General features: G+C 42.5%; 1 protein-coding gene across 1 annotated transcript; it reads right to left on the bottom strand.

Moving 5' to 3' along the window:
* Positions 1–7,883: 7,883 nt before the first annotated feature.
* arl4ca (ADP-ribosylation factor-like 4Ca) lies at positions 7,884–8,468 on the bottom strand. Its single transcript, XM_041966133.1, has one exon. It carries the CDS (start codon positions 8,466–8,468, stop codon positions 7,884–7,886), a length of 585 nt encoding a protein of 194 aa, XP_041822067.1.
* Positions 8,469–9,131: the final 663 nt, after the last annotated feature.

Genomic DNA, 9,131 nt, shown 5'->3' with positions numbered 1-9,131 from the left:
GCTGCCACCTACACAGAAAACACATCTGAGCAGATTTCTCTCATTTCAGACGAGGTCGACCTGCAGCTGCTGCTGTTTCCACCTCTGAAGGATCAAATCGCAGCTGAATTTAGCTTTCATGCTGCAACACAACCCATGTCTGTATTATATTTAATTGTGTTTGATGCATATGCATAAAAAACATGCATTTTTGTTTGTAATGTCTCTATATACTGTACGATTCATTTTTCCTTGACTTTTCTCCTCTTACCTGTGCTGCAGTGTCGCCTTATCAATAAAGAGCCAATAAAATGTTTTGTTATGGAACATGATGTGGCACTTTTGATTGCTGAAAATGTCATATTTTGTTTTTATTGTGCATTTATTGTTTTTATGCAGCAAAATTCATTTCCTCTCGTGGGACAATCAGATCTGAACTTAACTGAACTTTGGTGAGAGCCAATGCAAAGGTTTACGCATGATTCTGGCAGAATAATTCAAAGACATCTAAAGAAAACTGTGCCATGTCCTTGTACATGGTTGCAAAACATGAAGTTTTATTTTTTAGGTAAATCTCAGAAAAGACTAGAAAGATGGACACAAACAAAAGATGAGATTTGGACTGGATTCAGACTTAAGTCCCAGAAATGAGCACCAGAGTCTGAATGTGGAGTGTTGAAATGCCATCATTTTAATGGCCGACGTTACGTTATGACTTCCCCCAAAGGACTCGACAGACTCGATTCTTGCATCAAAAGACTTGAAAAAGCCGTGAAATATTTCAGCCTTAAACCTTTTAATTCGACTGGAAGTTACTTGTTGATAGCTCTCGTTTCTCCCTCTTCCCCTGATTCCCAGCCTGTAATTAACATGATAATGAGCCGCGTGTCAAACGAGGCCTCGGCCGTGACGTCAGCAGCGACTCTTGGTTCACCCTGACGCACTGCGGGCAGCAGAAAACACAGCCGGATTAGCCTCCGCCTGAACTGGCTCGGGGCGCCGCAAACCCCCAGAACACACTCCATACTGAGTGTGTGTGTGAATGAGGTATCAGCAGCTGCAGCAGCACATAGGTAGAATTTGCATTTTAATAAGACGAGTTCATTTCCAAACTGCTATTGATCCATTTTGCACTGAAGAATAGGAAGGATGATGTATTCAGAGTAGATCTGAGCGGACAGCTGAATGAAGGTTATTCTCTCAATGTTGATTCGCAACATAGTCTAATTTCTAAGTGGTCCTGAGGCCAAATGTTGGGACTTTGAGGAAAGTGTTGTTGTTGTGGAGCAAATCATTAACACATGCATCAAATGAATTCGAGGTTATCAAGACTGAGACAAGATCTTAGGAAAACAAGCACAGATGCAGGGAGGCAGGTGAGAGCATGGAAAAAAACAGGACTAGGCCATGAAAAGACAAAGACCAAAGAAGACTAGACAGGCCAAGACCAGAAGTTAGAGGCTAAGTTTACCAAGAGAACAGCCTACATTTTGGTCTGTCTGCAGAAAGGAAGAAATCTGAGTTTAAAGATTAAGATTAAGATTAAACCAGATTTTAGAAAGGCCAAGACCAAAGCAGGACAGGCCAGATTTTACAAAGACAGAAACTGCCACATGGGAATGTCAATGGTTCTTTTCATAAATTGGAATTGTGACCAGATGGTGGAACCACAGAAAAGGTCGGAGGAATTATCTCCTGCAGACCATGAATGCCTGTACGAGTGTTGACCGACAGATCGACCAACAACGTTTGTTTTGTAAGATCAGATCTCAGAAAGGCCACGGCCAGAGATGCCATGAGGGCCAGAGATTAGCAGACTCAAACTGATCCTGGGAAGACTGAAATTGGAGCTTTAAAAGGACTGAGATCAGAGTGAACACAGACGAAGACCAGAAAAACCACGACGAGAGCCACCAGAGAAACCAGAGTTTACAAAGTGACAGAAAACTGAGAGACCAGAACAACCGAAATCAGAGCAGCTTCATCACCATCAGACGAGATTTTAAGCCATAAAGCCTCTGTTGACTCAACACAAGCTGCCTTCGCTGACATTAAACAGTAAACTCAGCTGATGCCACAACAGATTCTGCCTACAGCACGCTGGACAAACACCTTGATCAAAACACTGGATCTGGAACCAGTGCTTGAAGGGATGCTGACCTGTACTTAACATCTGGTGTGATACATTTGTCTGGTTGATGTTTATGTGGAAAACGTGTTGGCTTTGGGCGTCGTTCCTTTCGTATAATACAGCCAAAGTTCTTTTCGAGGCAGCATCTAGTGGTCATTAGCAGTACAGCAGGTTAGAGCACTTTTTTTTACAAAGCAATTTCATTTTTTTAAAGATTCTTTGAAATAAGTGCTGATAATAATATTAATAACAACAATGTTAGTCATTTTTTTATGTGTTCTTTGTAGAAGAATGTTTGTGTGCTGTCTTGAAACATCAGAAACAAAAATTTTTGCACGACCAGATTTCAATTTAAATGCATTCACAACAAGTCTTCAAAGCCAATATGATCAATATTCTTTATATGAGTAACTCTACCCTTAAACTGAAGAGAGGACACGCAGAATCATCGAAATACACTTTCTTCCCATCAAACAAAGCGTTTCAGCCGCCAACAAAAATCTGACAACCTGCTGTAAAAAACTGAAATAATCTCACTCCTGCACATTCAGTGGCCAGATGGATTTTAAAAAGCACGGTAACGTTGCTCTTGTTCTTTGGCGTTCAAAGCTTCTGCACGCTCAGCGGATACGTGACGGCTTTGGACAGCGAGGGTGGAAGTGAGAGGGATTATCATCAACCGTGAGCACACCAGATAAAACACAAAATCCCATTCACGACCACCCACAGAAACACTGCGAGGAGAAGGTAGAGAAACAAAGAAGCGGCAGAAACCTCAATGCTCTGTCAGCGGTTTGAGGAGACGCGTGTAGAATCATATTCCACCGAGAATCAAGATACTTTACTGCAGTTGTGAGACAAACTGGTTTTTATATGCTGGGTTTGCAGCACACTGGGAACACAAACTGGGCTGCAGAGTAGAAAAAAGTCTTTTTTTTTTCTCCACTGAATTATCATAAGAGAGAATATCTATGGCAGTTGGTTGACACCAGCTGCTGAGGTTTAAGGCTTTCAAAAGTGGTAATCCACAACTCTTATTTACATCTGAAGTCTCCAAAATGTGTTCAAATGCTCTTTTATGGACTTTTGCAAACAAAACAAAGACCCAAACACAAAATGTTGGCATTGTACGTTTCTGCAAACTATGGTTAGATTTGTACATTTCAGGCGTATCATATCCATGTTTGTACAATAGGTGTCAAAGTGACGTAGTTCAGATAATTGGTGCATGTGTATGAGCTGAGTTTGTCATCAGGTGGAGGAGGAGGGGTGGGGGTGTTGAGACCACTGTTTGAGCCCAAGACTGGGTAATTTTAACGAAATGTCAGCCGCATTTGTTTAAATAGGTATTTTAAGTCAAAACATGATCTTTTCCTGAAGTTAAGTGGTTTTTGTGCATAAACCTAACCAGACATTAACCACAGCATTGTTGTAACAGAAAGAAATGTAAAGGTTCGATACAGCACAATACAGCCAACGTGTATTCTTGTGTTTCGGTTTAGAGAGAAATGGCCCAACAGTTTTAGTTCCTGAGCTAGAAATCAAGTACTTGACATTTTCTCTGTGTAGATTTTCAATGGAAACCAGTGCCTGATGTCTGAAAGCAGCATAGTTTGCAAAAGAGCTGTAATTAAATAGTTGCTGCATTCAAAAACAAACAAACATGAGGCTCGACATTATTCTGCGATTTAAAAACAGCTCACATCACGTTATAAAAAGCTCAGTATTTCCAAAAACAGCTGGGTTCTTCAGCCTTTGGCAAGCATTATGCAAGAGGAAACAGTGCATTTGTAGGGGACTATTTTCAGCAGTGGATTAATACACATTTAGCGCTCTAGTGAGTTTTTGGTGCAGCTGGATGATGCGTGTGGTACTGAGTAAAAAAAAAAAAAAAACAGTGTGTGTGGTCATGAACGGTGTACCACACATTGAACACATTTTTTCCAGCCAGACTTTTCATGGATGCACTGAGATTGAATCAAAGCTTAAAATATTTCTTTATGTTTCCAGAGACTTGGTTCCCACGCCTGCGACCTGACCCTTTAAGTCCAGTTCTCCAGCTCGAGATCCGTCTGATATTCATATAAATCAGTAAACCTGTGCACACTTTGACCTCGAGACAGTTTAATCCCAGAGGACAGATAAAAACCGTCTTATTTCAGGAACACAAAGTGCATGGTGCAATTACTCAAAATGAGTAAAAAGCAGACGGAAAATACCATTTACCTCATCAGTGATTACACTTTGACATGACAGCGGCTTTGAGTTACACAAGTTGCACAGACCATAATAATAAGATGCGAGACAGTCTAGCTGTAAACACAATGACTGCAGAAAGGTAAATTTGGCACTAGACAGAGAATGCCAGTCAACAACAAAGAGAAAAACATGTACTTTGCATGTCCTCTCTGACCCTGGAAAGAGTATTTTAGTCGGTTTAATTTACAGCACAATCAAAACTACCATCTCATTTTCTTTGCATGAGTCCTTAAATATATTCGTGAGACACATGTGCAGAGTGGGGAGACAATGGAGGACATGAATAAAATAATTTTACAAAATTACTTTTTAAATCAAAACCACCTAAAATAAGATTTCTGAATCATTTCATTAACTTGTTTCTTATGTAACTGCACATTCAGAGTCAAAAGGGCTCATTTTAAAAAGGTAAAATAATCACTCAGAGGCCATTTACTGAGCTTTGGGGCCATTTTTTGTTGTCATTGAATCAAAGTAATGTGATTTAATCAATAATTAATGTTAATTTAATGAGAATTGTAGAGGATTTAAAGGATATAGTTTGTGTTTTAGTCTGTTTCAGTAGTTGTGCTCATATCGAACTGCAAAATTAACTCTATGGATACTTACTGCCACAACAGCACAAGATTTGGACAAAGTATACATGCAGTTCATACATGCATCACTCCCATAACATTTTTTTTTATTCTTACTTATATTTGGTGAATAATCATACTCCAAGTTTGGCAACTACAGTTCTCATAATGCCAGTAGTGGAGGTATAATGTGACCAGTTAGCTAGCCTGTATTTATTTACATTTTGGCAAACTGGCACCATTTAAAGTGTGCCGAATCAACTTTCAAGCAGGTTCTGTTATAAGAATTGTCTTTTTGTCTGATTTCTAAGCAGATGTATAGACTTTTATTTGCCATCCCGTGATCTTATTTTGCTCAGTTTTGTCAGACTTTGTCTTTAATAAGCCAAGAAACACATGAAGCCATATATTGCTAGACTTATTAGAAAACTCATGAGTGTTTATTCAGGGTTGTCACGATCACTGATAAGTGAGAGCCTTATTGGTGGATTTAAACTGATCTTAGCATTAGGTAAATGATTTGTTAATTAATCATTAATTAAGCCATTCATTGGAACATTCATGAACCCCGAAAGCTTAACCGAGGTAATCAGAGTCAAACTTGACAATTTTTCAACAACAGGCCTTAAGTCAGAGTTGCAGTTGCAGCAGGTTGGTGAAGCGTGTCGTGCAACAGGAAGAATTTACTTTCTATTGTCAGTGATAAAGTCGATCATTTTTAACAGTCACTGTCAACGAGAAACACTGGATAACTGGTACTTAGCTGAGGGGAGTTTCCGCCCTGATTGAAGCTTTAGAAACCAGACGACACACAAGTTCAATTACAAAGAGTTTAATCCCAAAAATACTTTTTTCTTTTTTCTCTATTTTGGCATGTAATACATTGTTTGGTCTTGCTGTATCTTGGCTGTGCCACTACACTGTATAATTTACACTGTCTGAAGTAGTGGCTGTCATGCAATGTTGAACACAGCTCGAGTGAATACTGCAGAAAGAGGATGCCACGTTCACGTCGGATTTCTGTCAGAAATATTATGTTCAGACTGCAAAAAAATCACGTCTGCCCCCTGGTGGTTATTATAAGTATGACACGTGGGGATTTGTGTTGCATTCCAAGATATTAAGTGATGACTAAATTCAAAACAAATGAGGAACATGCTGCAGTTCATCATTTATAATCCATGAAGTCTGATTATTTTGTGCACGTTGAGCTGCAGCAAACAAACTTTAATCCTGTTTCTTGCGTTGGGACGTGAACGCGGCATTAGACAGTTCATGTGAGACATTCAACAGTCCTGTCAGTTAAGACAAAATGCTAATTTCAGTGACTTCTTAGTGAACTTGGACTAATTGGTACTTTGGGGTAATTTGACTAAAAAAAACATCCCCCATGCAGCATGTTTAGTGGATCACTCAGCTGGAGGACACATCAATAAGAGGAAAAGTCATTTTTAGGAGCAGTTTAACAGGTTCCAGCCCGTCGGTTTGTTTCACTGCATCGTTGTTACAGGAAGACACTTCGCCCTTGTCCCTCTGTCACGTCGCTGCCAGCAGGTCTGAACTCATAACACTTTCTCAGCAACTCTGAAGAGCAGCTGATAGCAAAACTACTGTTTAGTTTGGAGAACTGTGTGCTGAGTTTTGTTCTAAATTGTCAGGATAAACATTTGCAATGCATGATGGTGCTTATTTCTTAAACCAGCAACAAATCTAGCATTTCTTTCTGAAAACTGCCAATGCGTGCTCTACAAGACCGACTTAGCAACTACTTGTTACTTTTCTTGGAAGAAAGGTGGCTGACGCCGCAAGACAGAGAGCAACATGTTGAATGAGCTTGTGGTAAAGGGTGAACAGTCAAATCTACTGAGGTGCAGAGAGCTCCAATATGGCTTCCAGAGGAGGGAAAATCAAAGGTGTTTTCTCAGGTAAAGACACTCATGCATCTCATTGCATTGCATTATCTTGAGCAAATCTTTCTAAAATCGCTCTTGGAAAAACAATATCAATGCACACATAACTGTCAAATGAAACTTTAGCTTATCGTTATCACCTGTGAGCAACGAGCACTGAGCCCCTGGACACTGAAAAACATTCCTGCAACCTTATTGGTGAACCGAACTCCAGCCTATGCGCCCTCCAGAAGCTAAACAAAGATGTAGTCTCAGCCTTACTCCAGCCAGTCATTTCAGATTCACATCTTCACCTCGGAGCTGCAGGGAGGGGTGCAAATAACACGATAGCGGAGGACGGAGGACAGCTCCGTCTCCCAGGGGAATCATCTTTGGTGTGACGCCGTCTCACAGCTCTGAACACCAGCCTGTGCATCAGTGCATCCCTAATCACATTTCCAGCAGTCTGTGCACAGCACAACACGGCAGCAACAGGGAGCTCTGCCAGGAGATCCATACACTTTATGAAGCGTCTCCACTGTAATGGAGACATCCCTAATGAAACAGTCCTATTAATATTCCCACTTCAGAGACTCACTCACAGGGACTTTATAGAGACACAATCTGGCAAGCCATCAGTATTACACGATTTCCCATAAATCTGAGAATATTAAGATTGTTTTGTGGATTTATATCATTCAGAATTATAGAATATAGCCTACGATCATCTAGTCGACCTCTGCAAATAAAATGTTGGTAAATGGAGTTTATGCAGCTTTAGCTTCACTATGCCCCTCTTTAACATTCATACACAGTCTTACAGATCCTAATGAGCTAAGAGTGACAATATTGGTATTTTCTATCTCATGTAGCATCACTATAAATATATTCCCATCATATATGGAAGCTTGCAATGTTTCTATGGTGATCAATAATGGTATTTATCATTCATTTTTTTTTATCTGCTCTGCATCACTGTAAAATCCCTCTTGAATCCACCCTGCAATAGTGAGAATTCATCGTTTCTGTCATTCAGCCCAAAATCTGCCATCACTGCCTCTTCTTCTTCTGCTTCAGCGACTTCCTCCTCTTCACTATCATCTCATACAGCTTGTCCATGCCCTCATCCAGCCCCTCTCCTATGATGGCGCAGGCCGGCTGGACGTGGTACGGGGTGGAGGGGCTCAGCTCAGCCAGGGCCAGCTGCCTCTCTATCTCCCCGACATCGAGCGCCCGGGGCAGGTCCTGCTTGTTGGCGATGACCAGCAGCGGGGTCCCCTGGTTCTCCGAGAACCGAGTGATCTTGTGCAGCTCGGTCCGGGCCTCCTCTAGCCTCTCGGCGTCCACGGAGTCCACCACGTAGACGATGCCGTCCGTGCAGCGGCTGTAGGGCTTCCACAGGGGCCGCAGCTTCTCCTGGCCCCCGACGTCCCAGAAGTGACAGCTGATGCCCCTGGAGGCCCCCGCGCCGCCCAGCCGGATCCTCTCCGTGTTGAAGCCGATGGTGGGCACAGTGTTGACAAACTCGTTGAATTTCAGCCGGTACAGCACGGTGGTTTTACCCGCAGAGTCCAAGCCGAGCATGACTATGTGCAAGGACTGGAAGGCACCCAAATTGGAGAAACTGTTCCCCATCTTGCAGCGTGGGGAGGAGGAGAAACGGTATGCACTCCCACAGCCCCTGCAGCGAGCGATACCAACGCAGGAGACGCTTAAATGTCCCAGGAGTGATCCATACCGGGTTATTCCCCCGGCGAGAGTCAAATCAAAAGGTCGGCGAACGCGCACAAAAGCCTGATCCGTGCCTCTCCTGTTCAGCAGATGTGCAGGGCGCAGCCCCTCGTTGCGCGGAGGCACTCCGGCAGGCAGACAAGCCGCAGCATCCCTGGACTCACTCCAACCGCATCAGGCGTCCAGAAACAGCCAAATCATCACGCATGCAGCGGTGCATCTGCCCTGCGCGCCGCTTTCCAAATGCGCAAATTACGCGTGGCCGAATGTCACATCATGTCTCTGCGTCTGCGTGTGTCTCCAAGTGCGTAGCAGCCGCGTTTATGTAGTTACACACACACTAACGCACACACGAGTGATGGTGTGTGACGCGTGGATCAGCCTCCAGACATTCTCATGAAAAGATGCGTCAAGTTCAGGCAGATAAGTACAAAATATGACTTCCGGCTAAGCAATGCCGCCTCAAAAATAAAAGCCTGTTCTATAAAAAAACCTCCGTACACATGCCAGTACGGTCGAGGACGATCTTATTTTGAACATTCGTGTTGTGGCTGTTGTGTTTCCTCT

The sequence above is a fragment of the Chelmon rostratus genome, chromosome 24, assembly GCF_017976325.1.
Source record: "Chelmon rostratus isolate fCheRos1 chromosome 24, fCheRos1.pri, whole genome shotgun sequence".
Classification (NCBI taxonomy): domain Eukaryota; kingdom Metazoa; phylum Chordata; class Actinopteri; order Chaetodontiformes; family Chaetodontidae; genus Chelmon; species Chelmon rostratus.
The sequence above is the reverse complement of the archived record's forward strand: the minus strand, read 5'-3'. Positions and strand labels throughout refer to the sequence as shown.